Raw genomic sequence first — 24,030 nt, forward strand, 5'->3', positions numbered from 1 at the left:
TAGGAGATGGATAGATAGATAGATAGGAGATGGATAGATAGATAGATAGATAGGAGATGGATAGATAGATAGATAGATAGATAGGAGATGGATAGATAGATAGATAGATAGATAGGAGATAGATAGATAGATAGATAGATAGGAGATGGATAGATAGATAGATAGATAGGAGATGGATAGATAGATAGATAGATAGGAGATGGATAGATAGATAGATAGATAGATAGGAGATGGATAGATAGATAGATAGATAGGAGATGGATAGATAGATAGATAGGAGATAGATAGATAGATAGGAGATAGATAGGAGATAGATAGATAGATAGGAGATAGATAGATAGATAGGAGATAGATAGGAGATAGATAGATAGATAGGAGATAGATAGATAGATAGATAGATAGGAGATGATAGATAGGAGATGATAGATAGGAGATGGATAGATAGGAGATGGATAGATAGGAGATGGATAGATAGGAGATGGATGGATAGATAGATAGATAGGAGATAGATAGATAGATAGATAGATAGGAGATGGATAGATAGGAGATGGATAGATAGGAGATGGATGGATAGATAGATAGATAGGAGATAGATAGATAGATAGATAGATAGGAGATGGATAGATAGGAGATGGATAGATAGGAGATGGATGGATAGATAGATAGATAGGAGATAGATAGATAGATAGATAGATAGATAGATAGATAGATAGATGGATAGATAGATAGGAGATGGATAGATAGATAGGAGATGGATAGATAGATAGAGAGATAGATGGATAGATAGATAGGAGATAGATAGATAGATAGGAGATAGATAGATAGATAGATAGATATAAATCCCTCTTAAATGTGAGAAGCAATGACACAACCCCCAGGCCTGATCAGTGTCCTGTGATGATGAGGGGGGGGGGGGGTGATGTGTGATGATGAGGTTGATGTGTGATGATGAGGGGGGGGGGGTGATGTGTGATGATGAGGGGGGGGGGTGATGTGTGATGATGAGGGGGGGGGGTGATGTGTGATGATGAGGGGGGGGGGGTGATGTGTGATGATGAGGTTGATGTGTGATGATGAGGGGGGGGTGATGTGTGATGATGAGGGGGAGGGGGTGATGTGTGATGATGAGGGGGGGGGGGTGATGTGTGATGATGAGGTTGATGTGTGATGATGAGGGGGGGGGTGATGTGTGATGATGAGGGGGGGGGGTGATGTGTGATGATGGTTTGGGGGACAATGTTACTGACATGTAACAAATAAGAATAATAGTAACTAATAACAATGCTGAACACTCGGGGAGCGCTCCCTCTAGCGGCCGCTCTGGGCACTGCGGCTGTCCCCTGTCACATGACCATGGTGCACGTGTATATGACACAAAGCCTTATGGAGGGGGAGACTTGGTCCAGGAGGAGGGGGCAGCTGCCTAGTGTTAGACAGGCTGCAGCTACCTGTCTGGCCAGCTGCTCCAGGAGGGGAGGTCTGCCTCTCTGATACACAGGAGCAGGGGGCTTCTCCTTCATCTCCTGCTGCATTGCCCAGCACTGGGGAGGGGGTCTTGTGGGGGAGCCATAGGATCAGTCCTTTTTTCCTGCCTGTGTGTGGTGGTCGCCTCCTTGCATTGGGGAGATTGGAGGTAAGTCCCTGGCTGTTACCCCTGTGGCTGCTTTGGTCGGGTGTATTGGATGGGTGTTGGGTGCCGGCTTATCATACGTTACGCAGTCTGTGACAGGGGGGTGGGGGGAGTCGGCGCTTACTCATAACTCTCCTCTCATCTATAGGACAAAGTTGTGTGTCTGCTGCGGCCGGGTCTGTCAGTTCTGCGCTCTGTAGAATGAGTGCCCTACCTCCGCTGACTCCTGCCGTGACCTACAGTACGAGCTGAACGATGATGGAGCGAGGACGTGTGCTACGTGCAAGGGACATGCTGACACGGACATGGATAGAGTGCATCAGCTGGGCAAGTCCATAACCAGTGAAGCCAAGCCGTCCAGCCAGGAACAGGGTCAGTCCAGAGGGGGATCCGCTTTACCGGGCGTCAGCATGGGGGTACAAGGATTTCCGCAACTCCCCGTGACGGCGTCCCGTCCACCGGCTGATATCCACTCTACTATCAGCTCACTGAACGCAGCGAATCGCTGCCATTATCCGCCCCAGCAGGAGAATTCCAACGGAGAGGATTTGTCTCCAGAAGCAGAACCAGACCCCGTATTGACCTGCCCCGTCGCGACTGTCCGACCACGTGTTCTAACTAACGGTGACCTGCCGGTGCTAGTCGTCAACCGGGAGATGACCGGCTCCTTCTCCAGGGACGGTGAATGTGGCACCTCATGCCAGGACACGTTGGCGACCATCAATGGTCGGAGAGATGGATTACTCATTAAAAGAAAATGGACTGGGAATGGGATAACGGAGAACGGGGTGGTGCCGTCAGGAAGCGGACCTTCTGTGTTCCCTCCTATGGAGGGCAAGAGATGGAAAACTGAGATACATCCCGATCCCCCTTTTCCGCAAGATCCAAACCATAGCACAAAACCTCAGAGAGACAACAATGTGGTAATATCTCCCCAAAAAATGGCCTGCGACTACATCGCCCCTTGTATGACGTACTATGGGATTTGTGTCAAGGACCACTTTCTAGGAGAAGCTTTGGGTTCCCGCGTCTTGGATGAGGTGGAATTACTGAACCGCAGTGGGAAGTTCAGAGACGGACAACTTGTTAGCCAGAGAACCATACCCTCCAAAAATATTCGGGGAGACCAGATTGCTTGGGTGGAAGGGAAAGAGCCGGGCTGTGAGAACATTGGGATCCTCATGTCCAGGATAGACGAGGTCATTATGCACTGCAGCGGGAAACTCGGCAGCTACATCATCAACGGCAGAACCAAGGTGAGTGGTGGAACTATCCGAAAATGTTTAATAAAAAAAACCCCCAAAATGACGAAAACTGAAACCAAATATGTGCTAATTCTTAGTCCCCGTTAGAGAGTGAGGGGAGGGGTGGGCCTCATAGTTGTCTGCTGTGTCACGCAGGGTAGGGATGATCAGACGGGGTTTGTTCTTCTTCCCTCGTTGCGATGCTCACTGGGGTCAATGTCGCTGTACTGGCCGACATGTCGCGTCCTGTGGATACATAGTTGTTTGTCACCAGGACGGGTAGGAATGTAGGGGACTTCATATTTTGGCCGTCTCCTCTTTGTGTCTGGTTGTTGTGAAATGTTCATGACATACACATCGCGGCTATTCTGACGTCCGGCTCCGTTGTGCTCTGGTATAAAGCCCCCGGCATAGACGCACCGGCACTGCTACACTGTATCCAGCCCCCGGCATAGACGCATCGGCACTGCTACACTGTATCCAGCCCCCGGCATAGACGCACCGGCACTGCTACACTGTATCCAGCCCCCGGCATAGACGCACCGGCACTGCTACACTGTATCCAGCCCCCGGCATAGACGCACCGGCACTGCTACACTGTATCCAGCCCCCGGCATAGACGCACCGGCGCTGCTACACTGTATCCAGCCCCCGACATAGACGCACCGGCGCTGCTACACTGTATCCAGCCCCCGGCATAGACGCACCGGCGCTGCTACACTGTATCCAGCCCCCGGCATAGACGCACCGGCACTGCTACACTGTATCCAGCGCCCGTCATAGACGCACCGGCACTGCTACACTGTATCCAGCCCCCGGCATAGACGCACCGGCACTGCTACACTGTATCCAGCCCCCGACATAGACGCACCGGCACTGCTACACTGTATCCAGCCCCCGGCATAGACGCACCGGCACTGCTACACTGTATCCAGCGCCCGTCATAGACGCACCGGCACTGCTACACTGTATCCAGCGCCCGTCATAGACGCACCGGCACTGCTACACTGTATCCAGCGCCCGGCATAGACGCACCGGCACTGCTACACTGTATCCAGCGCCCGTCATAGACGCACCGGCACTGCTACACTGTATCCAGCGCCCGTCATAGACGCACCGGCACTGCTACACTGTATCCAGCCCCCGGCATAGACGCACCGGCACTGCTACACTGTATCCAGCGCCCGTCATAGACGCACCGGCACTGCTACACTGTATCCAGCGCCCGTCATAGACGCACCGGCACTGCTACACTGTATCCAGCCCCCGGCATAGATTCACCGGCACTGCTACACTGTATCCAGCCCCCGGCATAGACGCACCGGCGCTGCTACACTGTATCCAGCCCCCGGCATAGACGCACCGGCACTGCTACACTGTATCCAGCGCCCGTCATAGACGCACCGGCACTGCTACACTGTATCCAGCCCCCGGCATAGACGCACCGGCACTGCTACACTGTATCCAGCCCCCGGCATAGACGCACCGGCACTGCTACACTGTATCCAGCCCCCGACATAGACGCACCGGCGCTGCTACACTGTATCCAGCCCCCGGCATAGACGCACCGGCGCTGCTACACTGTATCCAGCCCCCGACATAGACGCACCGGCGCTGCTACACTGTATCCAGCCCCCGGCATAGACGCACCGGCACTGCTACACTGTATCCAGCGCCCGTCATAGACGCACCGGCACTGCTACACTGTATCCAGCCCCCGGCATAGACGCACCGGCACTGCTACACTGTATCCAGCCCCCGGCATAGACGCACCGGCACTGCTACACTGTATCCAGCCCCCGGCATAGACGCACCGGCACTGCTACACTGTATCCAGCCCCCGGCATAGACGCACCGGCACTGCTACACTGTATCCAGCCCCCGGCATAGACGCACCGGCACTGCTACACTGTATCCAGCGCTCGTCATCGGCTCCTTCTGCCGGAGATGTTTGCCTAAGGCTTTCCTAGAAGATCCCCGTCCGATGCCAATGTGTAATTTGGCATAAAGTGTTTACCTAAGAATTGATACCTCGAATCTTTGAAGTGCGAGACGTAACGTCTTCAGGTGTTCCTAGATCAGAAATAGTCTGTAGTACTACAAGTCCCATCATGCCCATGTCAGATGTTCTAGATCAGAACTAGTCTGTGCCCTGTGGAACTACAAAACCCATCATTTCCAGGTTTCACATGTTCCTAGATCAGAACCAGCCCACAATCTGTGGAACTACAAGTCCCATCATTCCCAGGTCATCACATGTTCCTAGATCAGAACCAGCCCACAATCTGTGGAACTACAAGTCCCATCATTCCCAGGTCATCACATGTTCCTAGATCAGAACCAGCCCACAATCTGTGGAACTACAAGTCCCATCATTCCCAGGTCATCACATGTTCCTAGATCAGAACTAGTCCACAATCTGTGGAACTACAAGTCCCATCATTCCCAGGTCATCACATGTTCCTAGATCAGAACCAGCCCACAATCTGTGGAACTACAAGTCCCATCATTCCCAGGTCATCACATGTTCCTAGATCAGAACTAGGCCACAATCTGTGGAACTACAACTCCCATCATTCCCAGGTCATAGGTGAAAGGTGAGTTGTTGTTGTTGTTGTTGTTGTTTTTTTTTTTTTTTCGAAAACACCCACCTGAGCTGATAAATCATCAGTCTGATACAAATCTACATCCAAAAATGTAAAGAATTTCTAAAATGTAGTGTTCCTCATAATACCTAACCCTGGGAACGTTCAGCGTTGGCCGGTGAGAGTGACATTAGAGCTCGTCACCCGCCTCTTCAGAGGAAACGCTTGTGGTGTGACAGAGCAGATTTGTCATTCAATACTCAAGTGTCACTTTAAGGGCACCCAGCTTTCCCAGTAACCCAGCTTTCCCAGTAACCGATAAAGACATTTTGGGTGATGATCTTTTTAGGGTTTCCATAAGACAGTGATACCACCTTCGGATCTCACCTGACATTTCCCTGTAATATTTCGGGATGATTTTTCGGTGGCACGTGGCCGCCTCCCTGCGTGTTCTCAGTGACCCTTATTTTTGGAAATATCTGATCAACCCCTGAAGGTAAACGCATCAAAACACTGAAGGTTTTGTCATCCGGCGGAACAGGATTTTCAGGATCTCCGGCATCTGACCCTATGAGATGGATCCCTGCATCTAGGGATAATGTCGGGGATTGTTTCACAATGATGGATGTGGGGGGTTGTAGTTGTAGTAGTGGAAAAACCTGCCCCTTGTTCTCGTGCGCTAATACAAGGAGAAGTTGGGGGAGTCCATAGCAACTTGTCAGGTCTGGGATTTCGACTTCCTTCCTGATTTTTGAGAAACCAAGGTGCCGGTTCATCTTCAGTATCTGATTTTAGTGATTCCCCCATACACACACGCATGCTAGGCCTGGCTGAGCGTGCATGTGCTGTCAATGGGTAGAAGGGAGTAACCCGCTGTCATACACCTGAGAATGAAGAACCCAATGATCCCCTGATATGTTAGGGGGGAGTCATCACACCCCCATAAATGTAAGACCGCCCTTCCCAAATTGGGAAAGCTTTGGTCCTGTGTGTTTGGGCATCTGACAAGGTTGTGGTGTGAATTTTGGGGCAAGTCAGGACACGAGCCCCCTCCTCCCTCCCCCCAAATGTATCACACTGTAGTCCAGTTACAGTGACTACATTGGGTTTGGCTGTTTTACCTAAGATCAGCGGCTTCCTTAAAGGGGTTGTGCCTTGAAATGTGCCCCAGCAGATCACTGGGGGTCTGACCTTTTGGCACCCTTAGGGTTTGGGGGGAAAAAAACACTTTTTAAGGTAAGGTGCACCCATAGAACAGAACAGGACATATTGAGGGGGGGGGGGGGGGGGGACCTGACCCGGACATATTGCCAGATTGGCGGCCCAATAGCCAATCCGACAAATAATAATAAATAATAATAATTCTTTATGTATATAGCGCACACAGATGCCGCAGCGCTGCACAAAGCATTTCAAATTGGTCCCTGTCCCCAATGGGGCTCGCAATCTAATCCACCTACCAGTATGTTTTGGAGGGTGGGAGGAAACCGGAGGACCCGGAGGAAACCCACGCAAACACAGAGAGAACATGCAAACTCTTTTCAGATGTTGACCTTGGTGGGATTTGAACCCAGCAACCCAGCGCTGCAAGGGTGTAGTGCTACTCACTCAGCCACCGTGTTGCCCGGCGCCCTAGTTACGGCTAAAATTGGCCAGTTACAAGGGGCGTGAATTTGCCGAATTGTCTGATAGCTCACTGGCCAATCATATCCCTTGTTAGTTGTTGGGAGGAGGGGGGGGGGGTCAATTTCAGCTCCGGCTGAACCCGAACCTGAACACCGGGTCCGATCTATTCTGATGCTCAGAGTTTACAATTGTCATCTAGAAAAAGTTCTGTTCACAGTTTCTTCCTGATATTAAAGGAAAAAGATTGATAACCTTCCATCATTGCGTAACCTCCCAAATGTTTGGGTAAGTTGGGAGGGTGCGGGGTGCTCCCCCTCCCGGGGTGTTGTTGTCCGCTAGGCCCGAGTATTAGTCACCCTGAGGCCTGAGATAAGCCGCTGCTGCTGCTGGTTAATGATTACTAGTCAGCGCCAGATACTGAGTCACCGTGACGGCACTAACCCGCACTGACCCTCCGTACTGTACATAATACCGCCATATAGTACTCAGATTATACCAACATCTACCTCTGTACATAACCGGGCCAAGGACATAAATAATACCGCCATATAGTACTCCGATTATACCAACATCTACCTCTGTACATAACCGGGCCAAGGACATAAATAATACCGCCATATAGTACTCCGATTATACCAACATCTACCTCTGTACATAACCGGGCCAAGGACATAAATAATACCGCCATATAGTACTCAGATTATACCAACATCTACCTCTGTACATAACCGGGCCAAGGACATAAATAATACCGCCATATAGTACTCCGATTATACCAACATCTACCTCTGTACATAACCGGGCCAAGGACATAAATAATACCGCCATATAGTACTCCGATTATACCAACATCTACCTCTGTACATAACCGGGCCAAGGACATAAATAATACCGCCATATAGTACTCAGATTATACCAACATCTACCTCTGTACATAACCGGGCCAAGGACATAAATAATACCGCCATATAGTACTCAGATTATACCAACATCTACCTCTGTACATAACCGGGCCAAGGACATAAATAATACCGCCATATAGTACTCAGATTATACCAACATCTACCTCTGTACATAACCGGGCCAAGGACATAAATAATACCGCCATATAGTACTCAGATTATACCAACATCTACCTCTGTACATAACCGGGCCAAGGACATAAATAATACCGCCATATAGTACTCAGATTATACCAACATCTACCTCTGTACATAACCGGGCCAAGGACATAAATAATACCGCCATATAGTACTCCGATTATACCAACATCTACCTCTGTACATAACCGGGCCAAGGACATAAATAATACCGCCATATAGTACTCAGATTATACCAACATTTACCTATGTACATAACCGGGCCAAGGACATAAATAATACCGCCATATAGTACTCAGATTATACCAACATTTACCTCTGTACATAACCGGGCCAAGGACATAAATAATACCGCCATATAGTACTCAGATTATACCAACATCTACCTCTGTACATAACCGTCCAATTTTTGTTGGTAGATCTATAGGTCTGTGATGTAAGGATCCAGGTATTTGGAGGTAAGTCCCTGATCGTTGTGACCCAATCATTGTCTGTGTATTATATCTCTTATAGTATATTAAAGGGGTTGTCTGGGGTTGAAAATCATGGCTGCTCTCTTACAAAAACAGCGCCACTCCTGACCATGGTGGGTGCAGGTATTGCAGCTCAGCTGTATGGAGATGAATGGAGCTTAGTTGCAATACCAGAGACTACCTATGGTCAGATGTGGCGCTGTTTTGGGGGAAAAAAAAGGTAGCCATGTGTTGTTTTTTTGTTTGTTTTTTAACAGACAACCCCTTTAAGTCTACGGTTTGGCTTTACGTCATTTAAAGCCTTTATAAACTGGGTATAACGAAAAATTCCAATAATCGGCCGACAAAATTGTCTCTATCCATCTAAAATATCAAGCGTTAGGAAAAAAAAAATCACTAAAAACTTCTTAAATTTCAAGAATTCCTTTGATTCTCTCCCTGTTTCCTGACTTTTTTGACTTCCCCCTCGTGTCCGGCCGCCGGGGTTTATATTTATTTTTTTGGCTTGTGTTTGTGTTAAAAAAAAAACATTACTACTATATAGGAGGAGGGGGGGAAAAAAATCCCTGGACCCCGCCCAGTTTTATTGTCCGGATGTGAAACGCACCACAAAGGCAGGAACCGCAGCGTAAGTGATGGAAGGGATGAATGAGCGCAGGGTTGTAGGTATGTACATGTTTAGGCGCTGTTCATACAACAGAAGAATAAGACCCCCCCTCCTCCACTCCCCCGGCCTGTCACCAGGTTTTGCCCCATGAAATTACCAACCCCCCTCAAGTAGATTCAGAAACGTCCTTTCTAGAATTCTAAAAATTCCTATAAAATTGAGCAGAGAAGAGTCATATTTTTCCTGAGACGAGTCACTTTTTGAGGCTGCATGGGGCTTGTGTCGTTTCGGAAGCCCCTACCTTTAGTACCTAGAAATGTGCTATTGGTGTCACATTTAAAAATTTTAAGAATTAAAGAATTTCCTGTGTTTATGTGACCTACAGGCTTTGGTTTAGTCTGCAATTTAGCTTCTTTTTCAACACTTACAACTTTTCATTTTGCTGCTCAATTTGTGCAGAACTTTGGAATCCTGGCACTTTTCCTACACTTTTTTTTTCGTGCCAACTTCTAAACCCTTTCATGAATATCTGAAGGTGGCCGAACGCCACAATATAACATGATAACCCTATAACACAGTGCGAATCACCGGTAAACATTGTCAAAGATAATAAATGTGCCCCCCCCCCATGTTTCTAGGTGTTATAGAACCAAAGATATGGGTGTTTAAAAATTTCACTCCCTCTGTAGCCTCTAAACTTGACTCATCTCAGGTACAATATGACTCTTCTCTGCTCATCTTCACATGAGATTTTTTTTTTCTTCGATGAATAGATAAGATTTCACATAAGAGGTAATTTTAGAAAGGACATTTCATCCGCTACCTGATGGGCTGTTGTATTAATGAGGTAAAATCTGAACGGTTCCCTTTAGGCTGCCAGTGATTGCAGTTGTGCCATTTGGGTTTGTTGTCTAAAATCTGCAGGTAAATCCGCATCTGTTGTAGCTGTGGATTTGGTTGCAGATTTTGTGGTGGTCAATCCCGAAAATTGTCCACAAGATGCCTATTGGGTCTCGCCCAAAATCTGATCCATAAATCACGATTGAGCCATGGCAGTTTCTGCTGCAGTTCCGCAGGTAAAGCGCCACTTGCTGCAGTTCCGCAGGTATAGCCTCACATAAGAGCCGCCACTTGCTGCAGTTCCGCAGGTATAGCCTCACATAAGAGCCGCCACTTGCTGCAGTTCCGCAGGTATAGCCTCACATAAGAGCCGCCACTTGCTGCAGTTCCGCAGGTATAGCCCCACATAAGAGCCGCCACTTGCTGCAGTTCCGCAGGTATAGCCTCACATAAGAGCCGCCACTTGCTGCAGTTCCGCAGGTATAGCCTCACATAAGAGCCGCCACTTGCTGCAGTTCCGCAGGTATAGCCCCACATAAGAGCCGCCACTTGCTGCAGTTCCGCAGGTATAGCCTCACATAAGAGCGTTGTCACCTGCTGCAGTTTCTGCTGCAGTTCCGCAGGTAAATCGTCGTCACTTGCAGCAGTTTCTGCTGCAGTTCCGCAGGTATAGCCCCACATAAGAGCGCCATCACTTGCTGCAGTTCCGCAGGTATAGCCCCACATAAGAGCGCCATCACTTGCTGCAGTTCCGCAGGTATAGCCCCACATAAGAGCGCCATCACTTGCTGCAGTTCCGCAGGTATAGCCCCACATAAGAGTGCCATCACTTGCTGCAGTTCCGCAGGTATAGCCCCACATAAGAGTGCCATCACTTGCTGCAGTTCCGCAGGTATAGCCCCACATAAGAGTGCCATCACTTGCTGCAGTTCCGCAGGTATAGCCCCACATAAGAGTGCCATCACTTGCTGCAGTTCCGCAGGTATAGCCCCACATAAGAGTGCTGTCATTTGCTGCAGTTTCTGCTGCAGTTCCGCAGGTATAGCCCCACATAAGAGTGCCATCACTTGCTGCAGTTCCGCAGGTATAGCCCCACATAAGAGTGCCATCACTTGCTGCAGTTCCGCAGGTATAGCCCCACATAAGAGTGCCATCACTTGCTGCAGTTCCGCAGGTATAGCCCCACATAAGAGTGCCATCACTTGCTGCAGTTCCGCAGGTATAGCCTCACATAAGAGCGTTGTCACCTGCTGCAGTTTCTGCTGCAGTTCCGCAGGTAAATCGTCGTCACTTGCAGCAGTTTCTGCTGCAGTTCCGCAGGTATAGCCCCACATAAGAGCGCCATCACTTGCTGCAGTTCCGCAGGTATAGCCCCACATAAGAGTGCTGTCATTTGCTGCAGTTTCTGCTGCAGTTCCGCAGGTATAGCCCCACATAAGAGCTGTCATTTGCTGCAGTTTCTGCTGCAGTTCCGCAGGTATAGCCCCACATAAGAGCCGTCACTTGCTGCAGTTTCTGCTGCAGTTCCGCAGGTATAGCCCCACATAAGAGCCGTCACTTGCTGCAGTTTCTGCTGCAGTTCCGCAGGTATAGCCTCACATAAGAGCCGTCACTTGCTGCAGTTTCTGCTGCAGTTCCGCAGGTATAGCCTCACATAGGCGCCGTCACTTGCTGCGTCTCATGTGGGTTTCCCATACGGATTTGCATATTTAAAAAAAATCTCCAGCCGCTTCCTTTTCTCTCCTAGGGACCGGATCCATTTTCTTCACAATTTGTTGGAGAATCTGCAGTGAATCCGCAGATTTCACGTGGAGGCGTTTGCACTGTTTCCATGCTCCCTTGATGTGCCTTGCAGAAAGATGCTAAAATTTTGGCGATTTGTGGCGGCGACCTACAATTATTCTATATGTGAATAGACCTACACACTATATATGGACACATTTCGGCGTCTTTCATGGTCACGTTGTGTTACCCCTGGATGGGGCTGGACCCCGGTGACCACCCGGCAGCGCTCTGGAAGACATTCCTTGTCCTCGCCTCTCATTGGCCGTCGCCCGTTCCCCTATGTGCAGGGAGTTGAGCTCAGGAATCCTAAACACAGAGCAGCCGGAAAACAATTCCAAAAATGTCCAAAATGCAGTTCTCCTCTCCAAGCGTCACAACAGAACGGTTACCGGTAACCCATTCACTGCTGGTAAGGGTTGTATTTAAAGGAAACCGACCACCACGGATCTACCTATTAAGATGGATCGGAGGGTAGGTGCCTCTATTGTACGTGAGGATAGACCTTTTAAGGGCTACTCCTCACGTCCCCTGTATCTTTTTATAACTTTTATTCCCCTAATATGCTAATTTTCTAAAGAAGCTACTGGGGCGTGGAGTAGATGTGCCATGTAGCCTCAGCTCCAGCTACTCCACGCCCCAGTAGTTGCTTTAGAAAATTAGTGTGTTAGGGGAATAAAGGTTATAAAAAGATACAAGGGACGTGAGGATTAGCCCTTAAAAGGTCTATCCTCACATACAATAGAGACACCTACCACCCGATCTACCTTAAAGGAAATCTACCACCAGGATGAAGGATTGTAAACCAAGCACACTAATATACTGGTGTGTGCTCCCTCTGGTAGGATCTACTCAACACTTAGCTTTTTATGCCCTGGTTTTCACAAAAAATGCATCACAATTATGCAAATGAGTTTGTGGGGCTCCAGTCTCCATAGGTGTTAATGGAGCCTGGAGGCCCTTAGGCTCATTTGCATAATTGTAAATCCTTTTTTTTTTATTTAAAGCCAGGGCATAAGAAGCTTAAGGAAGAGCAGATCCTGCCGGAGGATGCATTCACCAGTATGTCAGTGTGCCAGGTTTACAATCCTTCATCCTGGATGAAGAGATCTATGGATCTCCTGTCCGGTGAACGGAGCTCTGGTCCAGCCTGTCCACCACTGCTTCATTCATACGGAGTATTCAGGGCACTTTCCGGCATCCATTCTTGTGATCACGTGGGAGTCCAATCCACACAAATTACTTTTACTTTACTAGATTTCTGGAGCGGCTGAATGAACGTTATTCGGAAGTGCTTGTTAGTTGTTGACTAATGGTCACGTTGCCTTTGCCGACAAGGAGACTCCAGAACCCGGACAGAAGTAGAGTCTGAGAGTGGTCAATGTTTTGTAACCAATGACTTTGGTGGTCCTGTTTCAGATAGTATATCCTAAGGATATGTCATGGGTACCAGGTAGGTGCGCGTCCCACCTCTAAACCCCTCTCCTATTGTGAGAACAGAGGTCGGTTGTCCTCTATGTGACTCATTCTCTTGAATGGGTAATGGCTGCATTGACCACACAACCTCCATGCAAGTCATTCGGACTCCACGGTGCGTCCAACCACCCAGGAGGTGAATTAGGTAGAGTAGAGGTGGATGGATAAGCATTCAACAACAATCATCCAAGAATGTCCAATACTTCAAGCAATTACAAAGACGATCTACAAGAAAAATAAATACCTCTGTATCCTGCTGCAGAACTTCTTCCTCCCAAATCCCCCCCCCCCTAGATCCAGAAGATGTCTCCTAACATCTTAGTCCAGGAAGCTTCCTCTTCTTCTTCCTCCTTAGCGCTGTCACTTTTTGTGTAAGAATAATTTCTTACAATAATTTAAGCCTCGAGTTGTCTCATGTGATCGGCCGGTGCCAAAGCTTGGTTCTGATGTCATTGTATGGACCTACAAGATGGACCACCTCCAACCCATGGTCAGACCTGGTCACATTGCAACGGCCTCCAAACGTCAAATCTGCATCAGTTTTTACAAAACAACGTAAATGATGAAATCTGAAACACGTAACACATGATTTGATACATTGAAGATTTTGGGAAAAAAAAGTGCTCTGTATGTTGACATGGCCTTGTGTGGGTCAACAAGAGAACTTTTTATCTTGTACGGTCCTTTATTATACGGTCCTTTACTCTTATGTTCAGGATCAGGATTTGGAACATGGACTTGAAATTTGACCAATTAAAAGATAGATGAAACTTTGAAGGGACAAACAAGGGAACTTGTGGCTCTCCACAATGCGCTCTTGTGTTCTAAGGAGCTAACAGGGGGACTTTAGGTTCTCCACACTGCGCTCCTGTGTAGAGTTCAAATTCTGGTAAACTTTATAAAAATTGCTTGTCATACAAATCCAGAGAGAAACTTCCTGCTAACAAAGAAAAATCTAAAATAAAATAAGATACATCCCAAATTGTAATCTATCCAGCTGTGAGTCTATGTAGATTTGCATTGGAAATTCTTGGATGATTGTTGTTTATTGCTTTGGTAGTATTGATGAGGATCAGCGGCTGATAAACTCTGCGCCCTTTGGAACAAATTTCCATCGGATAGAAGCAGGAGTCCAATTACAGATCTATCCCCATATCCCCTATTCTCATACAATGAAGGGCGCGGCATAGATTTTATTCATTATAAGGCAGGGCCGCATCTATACCAGATAGATGTTTTTTTGTTTTTCCTATCCATGACTGTGGGGGCGGCCATCTTGCTTGGTCTGTTATAACAGCATTTAGTGATCTGCTTTACAGCAGCTTCGTGGCCATAGGACTGAAGCTTACTCATTCAGTTCTATGGAGAGTTTTCTTGGCATGTCCTCTGTTTATCTCTACAGGCAGTTCCCTACTTGAGGACACCCGACTTGCAGACAGACCCCTCTGCCCACTGTTGAAGTCTCTGGATGCTTTACATTAGTCCCTGGCTGCAATGATCAGCTGTAAGGTGTCTGCAATGAAGCTTTATGGATAACCCTTGGTCCCATTACAGCAAAAAATGTTGAAATTTCCAATTGTCACTGGGGCAATTTATTTTTTTTTTTGGTCTGGATCTACAATGATAAAATATACAGTTTCGACTTACATACAAATTCAACTTAAGAACAATCCTATGGAACCTATCTTGTACGTAACCCGGGGACTGCTTATATATGGCTGTCAAAGGGGCAGAGCACACAAAATGTAGCCTTCTTTCGCAGTCTCGAGCAGCTGCGCACCTTTAGGTCCTCCGCTCCAACACGGGTACAGGGGTCCCACCTCTTGACTGTCCAAACTTGACATAACCCCTGTAATTCTCTTTTCAAGGACATTTACCACCAGGATGAAAGACTGTATGCAAATGAGCCTGAGGGGCTCCAGGTTCTAGGTTAACAAATATGGAGCCTGGAGCCCCTCAGGCTCATTTGCATACAGTCCTTCATCCTGGTGGTAATGCCCCTTAAATTTTAGATGTATGAAGGGTTAATTACATCCGGATAAGTGTGTTTTTGCATATGTCTGACTGGAATACATCAGTATGGTGTATGATTTAACATACTATACATTTGGGAGTCAATATACCCCACCATAGGGAAGACGCTAAATCAGGCAGTATACAGACCATACATGAGCCGTGACCGGGTGCTCTGCGATGGAAGACAGCAGGGCTACTAATATACGGAAAAATCCATTAGTGGGAACCGTATAGTCCTATATGACCTGTCTTCTGTCTTTAGATGAATATCTCGTAAGTCGCCAGGTCACGGGTTCAGATCCGGCTCTTTGACGTTGGCGTTATCTTTAGCTACGTAGGTCCTGTGCTGACAGGAAACCTTATATACAGGCAGCACATAATGTGTGGGCTGCGTCCTGCGGCCTTAACCCCTAGCATGCCTGTTCCCTCAAGGCTGCACGCTTACTAGCTTCCCTCTGGCTCACATTACATAGATGTCTCCTTATATACCATCCTTACTTAGAGGGATGACAGGTTACTAAAAATGGCCGTCTTACAATCTGATTCTGGTAAAATGTAATTTTTCTGTGGAGATTTTCTCTTCAAAACACAGATTTTGGTCAGTTTGTAATGTGCTGGGTTCCTTGTGTACGTAGTAGGGGGTCGGAGGTCTCGTTTTATCAGTTATTATACTCATTGGAGAAGGGAATCTTGTCTGGGCCTAAGAAAACCTCTGGTAGTAGTAGTTTTGTATTGTATGCAGGGTCAGAGGCCTAACAGATACTCGGTCCCAGTGCGATATCTACAACATGGCCCCTGATTATTCTGGTGTTAGTGAGGCCTTTGTGTGATTTTTACCTCACAGAGTCCCAGGTTTTAGGATTATCTCCCCTCCAGCGCTACAAAACGCAGTGTCGTGGCCCCTTTAAGAGTAGCCTAGAGGAATGTGGTGGCCCCCGTGACACCGGGCGATTTATCTCCAGGATATTGTGAGGGCTCCTACACTGGTGACGCAGGTGGGGCCCGGGCTTGGGAAAGTTTTGGGCAATTTATTTGATAGTAATGTGAAGCATGTAGACTGGAATACTCCGGAATGAGCCGAGGGTCTTCTTATCTACAAATGTCCGGGTAATAGCTGTAAACACAGAAATCTCCAGTCAGGACGAGGAGTAAATGTGCCGTTATATGGTGTGAATGGGAACGTGTCGCTGGAGATGACATAGAATTTCGGATTGTTGGGAGAAGGTGAATTTTGGTTCAATCAGTCATTTTCCGTAGGGTTATAATCCCCTGAACGATTATATGTAAGGACACTGGTTCCTGATCGGTGCCCAGGGATCGAATGACAAACTATATTCACCCTCCATTCTGTAAAATGGGGTTCATGGACCCCTGTACCTGAAACAGCAAGATTTGGATAAGAAAATCAGCATCCTATATGTCCGATCACTTTTTACACCGGTCTCTCTTAAAGGACCCTTCGTCCTGACTGTCTTATAAACTAACAAGTCTTCATTGGCTTCATTGGTTGTAAGTAATTACTTAAAGGATCCAATTTAGCTAATTATTCCCTAGGATACGGATTAGTATAGTTTGGACTGCTCGGAAGAGGAAAAATGGAGCCGGAGTCCCATAGACATTGAATGGAACGTAATTAAGCTCCGTTAGTGGGACGCTGGTTCTGGTGATAATGGGGGGGTCCCAGTAGTTGGACCCTGACCAATTGTATATTAAACCACAATGTGGATAGGGCATATTATACAATTATGTGTGTATTATACATCTCTATGTAAGTTTTTTTTTTTTTTTTTGTGTAACTTATAATTTGCTTTCTTCTTCCAGGCAATGGTCGCGTGTTATCCAGGGAATGGGATGGGATACGTACGACATGTAGATAATCCTAACAGGGATGGACGCTGCTTAACTTGCATTTACTACCTAAATCAAAACTGGGACACAAAGGTAAGTTATTAATGTATTTTAATACACCTTGGGCACCTACCCAACATGGTAACTTAGGGAGGTAAAGCGTGATGATGTCATGGGTCACATGATGATGTAATAACATCATCAGTCTGGGGCAGTACAGTCACGTATGACTTTAGTATGGGAAGACAACACTGCATTTAAGGTACTTTTTGGGGAAACTGACTAATTATAAAGTGGAAAATTCCTTTAACTGGACACTTGGGTGACCTAGGTGATCATATCTCTCCTGCTGGTCCCCCAAAACTGCATGTTACTAGGAAACCTGCCATAGTCTGATACACACACTATGTTAGCCATGACCGGGTCTGGAGGATGCCCCAGTGCAAAACAATAATGTCTCCATTATATTCCGCACACTGATCATAGGACACATATAGAGACAAGTAGGAGAGGGGGCCATGTGCATCAGAGCTTACAATCTATGAGGAAGAGAGTGACACAGGAGGTAACCGTGGTGGTATATTGGTCCTGTTGTATTAGGACATTATCATTATTATTCTTTATTATATAGCGCCATCATATTCCATAGCGCTTTACAGATTATGGGGAACATATACAAATAAAATAAGACATTACAGAGTAATAACATTGGCATATGAGAGAAAACAAACGAGGGCCCTGCTCGAAAGAGCTTATACCTATGGGTGAAGGGGTGACAGAAGAGGTATAAGCACTTGTATAATGGTCTAAACTTACGTGCAGTTAGTGAGTGTGATAGGTCTGTCTGCAGAGATGGGTTATAAGAGCATGTTTTAAGCTTTGGTATTAGGCTTATGGACCAGGGCAGCTCGAGAGAATTGGTGCAGCTCGAGAGAAGTCTTGGAGACGTGAGAGGGAGGTTCAAATAAGGGAAGAGAATCATCTAGGATCAGTGGCAGTTCGAAGAGCACAGTTTGGGCAATGGATTGAGATAAGAGAGGAGAGTTAGCGAGGTGCAGCATTATGCAGAGCTGTGTGAATGAGGGTTATTAATTTAAACTGTATCCAGAAGGAGACGGGCAACCAGCACAGTGACTGACATAGACTGAAGAAATCGGTGTAGTGTTTTGTCTGAAGGACAAGTCTGGCTGCTGCATTAAGAATAGTGGTAGTGCATTCCACACAATTGGGTCAACTCGGGAGAAGTTCTGGAGACAGGAGTGGGAGTTTTGGATTGTAGGGGATTGTCTACAGACCAGATAGCACACATAGTGATAGGGGGGTGCAGCATGAATGTGGTTAGACCACAGACAGGAGCTTCATCAATGTGGAATTGTGGTTGGACCACAGACAAAATTGAGCCCCAATTTCCCTACTCAAAAAGTGGTCCACTGCTGTTAGTTGACCTTATCCTTATGGCGCTCAACCCAGTCATGAAACGTAGAAGACAAAATTCCAGAATAATCAGCAGTTTCCCTTCATATTCCACTTGACAAGCAGCTGATCGTGCGTTCATGTTCTCATTCTCTTCTACAATCCATCATGTGGTTCCTCCGCTGCTTCCTGCATCTAATCACTATAGGGCACAGGCTGGCAAGCCATGAATAACTAGCAAAATACCAAAGGTCTAACCTCCTGCAACCTCAGCCGCTCTACAAATCATTACATTGTGCCCGATGGGTGTGACAGACATCAGTGAGCCGGCGCGTGCTCCACAGATGGGAAACGTGATTATATCATTATATCCACCTTCTCTCTGTACTCAGGTCCATGGGGGACTCCTACAGATCTTCCCGGAAGGCCGTTCCGTTGTAGCCAGCATTGAGCCATTATTTGACCGGTTATTGATATTCTGGTCTGATCGCCGTAATCCTCATGAAGTGAAGCCGGCCTACGCCATGCGGTAAGGATCTATGACATTATGATCGCTCTATGGTGGCGTCCATGTACGAGCTGTAACGTGACTGCGATGCTCTCCATCCGCAGGTATGCCATCACTGTCTGGTATTTCGATGCAAAGGAACGATCGGAGGCCAAAGACAAATACAGACTAGGTGAGAGCGGCTGAAGAGTGGATACTTACTATCAAATGTTCTGGATTTGGGCATTACCGCTTGAAGGTTGCAAACCCAACTAGATGCCCCGATTGATGTTGGTGTTCATTGACGCACCTCTGAATATCATAGGGGATGGTGGAGATTTGGTTCTGTAACTCCCATTTGCGCTGGGACCCGCGTGTAACACCTGTTCAGCTGTAGAGGCAGAGGTTTAAAAATCAGTACAGGAACTTTTGAACAATGGCCAAAAATAAAATGCACTTTAACGTTACAAACAGCGTAAAGTGTAGGCCGAGCCATGTATCTCCATGGTTACAGACTACAGATCATGTGATACTCTCTATACATAGTAGAGGAAGCAAATTTCTTCCTATTTTATCCCTTACATGTTAACAGGTGAATGATGGTGATGATTAGTTGCTATTGGTAACAAGGCTCTTCCCAATGTCCCATGGTAGCACAAATCCCATTTCCGCAATAAATAAAACTTAATAACCAAAACTGTAAACAAAAGACACCAGACAATGATTTTGTGGAATAAAAAGGCCGCGATGCTTTATTATGGGGTAACCAAAATGAGATAAATATTTAAATTAAACATCAAATTTTATTCATAATAAAACAGAATAATTCAAACACATAACTAAATATATAAAATGTAAAACTAATTCTCCCCAGCCTGAGCTGGGAGACAAACCCCCACTAACAAGCAATCGCGACAATATGAGGAGAAATACATTAAATAAGGGAGGGCTGGGCGGGGCGCTGACACGGCTTCTTCTTGAAAATTCTGACACCAGGACCTTGCTGACAGCCCCCTTTTATTTGTAAGTAGATGCGGCCAGCTGCCAATCAGCTGACCGCCGACATTTCTTTACCTGGATACAACTCTTCCATTGACCCAGCTGTTCACCAATGAACAGCTGGCCTTACCTGCAGCGAATCAGCTCGCTGCATTATTTTCATAACAATTCCTGTCAGGAAAAAAGCGGGAAAACTTGACAGAAAGTTATCACACAAAACCACATTTTAACCCTTTACCTGCTTAACTGAATAGTATGGTTCACCAACACCACAGGATATGCTAAGGGATTGTGCCACCATGTATCCCCTTCCTTACAATTCAGGGGCCCCTTGTCATGACATTGAAATGAGAGTGTACGTAGGATGGGATCATGTGTGATCATCCCTCCTATAGCTGCTAATAGTAGGGTTTAACCCCTTAATGACCGCCCTATCGGGATTCTACGTCGGTCATTAAGGGTACTTCTTCTGACGCGACGCCTTTCTATGGCGCCGCGTCAGAAGAAGATTTCGGGACATCGGGTCAGTTTAGTGCCGGTGTCGGGCTGTGATATCACAGCCCAGACCCGGCACTAACACCCGGGATCGGGAAAACTCCGATCCCGGGTGTCTAACCCCTTACACGCCGCGGTCAAGCATGACCGCGGCGTGCAAGTGTGTCCCCCGTGGATCGGACCCCCCGGTGTGCTTACCGGGGGATCCGATCCCTCCTGCCGCTGCCCCGGGTCCCGACGAGTGACCCGAGGCTGTCGGCTCCTCTTCTCGCCGGGTCCTGCCTTCCTGGCAGGACCCGGCTGTAAGTAACTGAGCATGCGCTGCATGCTCAGTTACTTACACTATACACTGCAATACAGGTGTATTGCAGTGTAGAGGCTTGATCAAGCGATCGGATGATCGCTTGGTCAAGCCAAAAGGTGGAAAATATGTGAATGTAAAAAAAAATAAAGATTAAATCATTTTATAATTATAATTAAATAAATAAATAAAATAAAGTCCCATAATCTCCCCAGTTACATATATAATGCAAATACAGTATATAAAACACAAAAACACACGAAAAATGTACATATTTGGTATCACCACGTCCGTATTAATCTGTACAATAAATCTAAATCAATATTGAGCCCGCTCGGTGCACGATGAAAAAAAAAACTACGAAAAACTTCCCGTAATATACAATTTTTCATCAAACACCATCACAAAAAATGTTCTAAAAAGTGATCAAAAAAAGCTACGTTCCCTAATATGATACGACTGAAAAGAACAACTCTTTTCGCAAAAAATAAGCCCTCAACCAGGTCTGACAACATAAAAATACAGAAGTTATGGCCCTAAAAAGTTGTCAATAGTAAAAACAATGCGATATTCTCCAATATTGGTTTTGCTCAGGAAAATTGAGCAAAGATAAGAAAAACTATATAAATGAGGTATCACCGCAATCGTAGTGAACCAGAGAATATAGATAAAATATTATTTTTACATTACGGTGAGCGGGGGAAAAAAAAATGCTAAAAATCCAAAATAAATTGATGATTTTGTTTGTGTCCCCCTTGAAATAGTTAATAAAATCTCATGAATAAGCTATAGACCCCCTAAATGAATTATCTATACATTGTATCTCATTCCGTAAAAAATAAGCCCTCATATGTTTGCATTACCAAAAAAAATAAAAATGTATAGGTAGTACAATGTGACAATACAAATCTGCTGTGAATGGCGCCTCCATTCATTCTATACTCGGCGCCCGTACAGCAGTCACCACCACATATGGGGGATCAGCACTCGGGAGGAATTGGGCATCAAACGTTGCAGTGCGTTTCATCATTTAATTTATTCTGAAACTGTCAGTTTTGGCCTAAATGAATGTATTTTCCAAAAAAATTCCATAGTTTCTAAATCGCAGGTCCATATTGTTTTAACCCATGTGAAACACTTAAAGGGTTAATGGACTTAATAGAAGTTGTTTTACATACGTTGAGGGGTGAAGTTTCTATAGTGGGGTAATTTATGGGGTGTTACTATTATTTAGGCCTTTCAAAGTCACTTGGAAGCTGAGTTTTCCCTCAAAATGTGAGTTTTGGCAATTTTCATGAAAATGAGAAAAATCGCACCTTAAGTTCTGCGCCTCATAACATCCTAGAAAAGTGAGAGGACGCATAAAATATCATCCCAACATAAAGCAGACATTCCGAAAATGTTAAGTATCAAGCTTTTTGGGTAGTTTTAATTCCTGTCTGGAAAGCAGAACATTTCAAACTTGGAAAATGATGAATTTTTACAAACTTTTGCCAAATTTTCACTTTTTTTCAGAACGAATCGCAAAACGTATCACTTAAATTTTATAACTAACATGAAGTACAATGTGTCACGAGAAAACATTCTCAAAATCACCGGGATATGTTAAAGCGTTCGGAAGTTATAACCAATTATCGTGACACATGTCAGATTTGAAAAATCAAGTCTGGTCATTGAGCTGAAAACTAGTGTCGGTGATAAGGGGTTAAGGGGAAAACACTTCACTTCACTTCAACATGTTGACTCCTTTATATGGAACTTTTTTTCTGTGGAACAAGTTTTCTGAGATTTGAGGGTATGGGTTCACGTCTCCGGGACCTTACCAATTGTTAGCAGGAGTGAGGGGGATAAATTTGGGTTTGGACAACGCTTTCAATGTTGATAGCCCGAAAGAATGAACCAATATATTACCTGGTGTCCTTTCCAATGTCACATCCTGTATGGATTGGGGGCTCGGGATGACATCAAAACGAAAATAGTTTACAATTAATGCAGGAATTCCGGCTCATTGTCTAATTTAATGAGAATTGTTAATTAATGGTTAGAAATTTTTGCCGGTATTAAAGTTTTTCGTTCTCTCCATCTTTGTGTTTCTTCTTCTTCAGCCAGTGGACAGAAGGGAATCCACGTTCCTGTAACCCCCCCTGGACCGGTGTGACGGGGTAAGACGCCTCCTAGTGGTCGTTCTGTAGGAGCCTCTAAGCTGCTATCATCCTGGCAAGGGTCGGACTCCAGTCGCCAAGCAGAACGGGATCTTTCCTACCCCTTTGGGTAGATGTTTTGGTGATTTCACGACCTGCAATGGGATCACCTTCTCAACCTCTTTCCGGAAATGTGAATAAATATCGTGCGGATGGATCACGCGGCCAGCGGAGCATTGCGAGACAACCCAGCAGACTATCTGCAGACTATCGCACACGCTCAGACGTTTAAGACATTTGTTGAATGTTCATTTATACCTTGTCCATACACAGAGCTGAGAGTCAGATGTGAATGTGATGGGGTCGGCCTGGGGCTTCTGCACACTTGTCGTGGCTTGTCGTGACGTCACGATGACGGGGGATGGGGGTGGGGGGCAAGATGTCGAGTTGGGATAAGCTCAGGAAGATGGGGGGTGGGGGATGGTAAAACGGTGGATGTAGGAGATCTAGTTGTGAAAATATTGACTGCCCTGGGGGCAAAGTGAAGATTCAACAGATACGGTCCTGAGGGAAGGAACAAGGGAGAAGCAGAACTGTAAGGACTATGATGAGAGGGAGCGGAGCGGGTGCAAGGGGTGCAGAAAGATCTCCATAGAATAATATTAAAAAGTGTTAAAAAAATTCAGCCTCCTGCTCCCTGCTGCTACAGGCTCTTGTCACTTCAAGGTTTGATGTTTTGGAATATTCACAGATTTAATTATTTTTCCCTTAAATTTTTTTTTTTCCCTCCACATTTGCCCCAAAACAGATTGAGGCGGAGATACAATATTTTTAAGAAGGAAATGGATTTATATTGAGACAGCTGCAATAAAAATTACCTCATGACTTTGTGTGTGACTGATGTGAGTGTGTGGGTGTATATACCGTGCGAAGCGCGTATCGGCCGCCATGATGGACAGGCCTTCAC

General features: G+C 46.2%; 1 protein-coding gene across 1 annotated transcript; it reads left to right on the forward strand.

Annotated features, from left to right (window-relative positions):
* Positions 1-1,384: 1,384 nt before the first annotated feature.
* Positions 1,385-23,948, forward strand: LOC140076723 (egl nine homolog 1-like). Its single transcript, XM_072123382.1, has 6 exons — positions 1,385-1,633; positions 1,779-2,886; positions 17,201-17,320; positions 19,033-19,169; positions 19,253-19,320; positions 23,028-23,948. The coding sequence occupies exons 2-6, from the start codon at positions 1,936-1,938 to the stop codon at positions 23,078-23,080; spliced, it is 1,329 nt and encodes a 442-aa protein (XP_071979483.1). The 5' UTR covers positions 1,385-1,633; positions 1,779-1,935; the 3' UTR covers positions 23,081-23,948.
* Positions 23,949-24,030: the final 82 nt, after the last annotated feature.

The sequence above is a fragment of the Engystomops pustulosus genome, chromosome 9, assembly GCF_040894005.1.
Source record: "Engystomops pustulosus chromosome 9, aEngPut4.maternal, whole genome shotgun sequence".
NCBI lineage: Eukaryota > Metazoa > Chordata > Amphibia > Anura > Leptodactylidae > Engystomops > Engystomops pustulosus.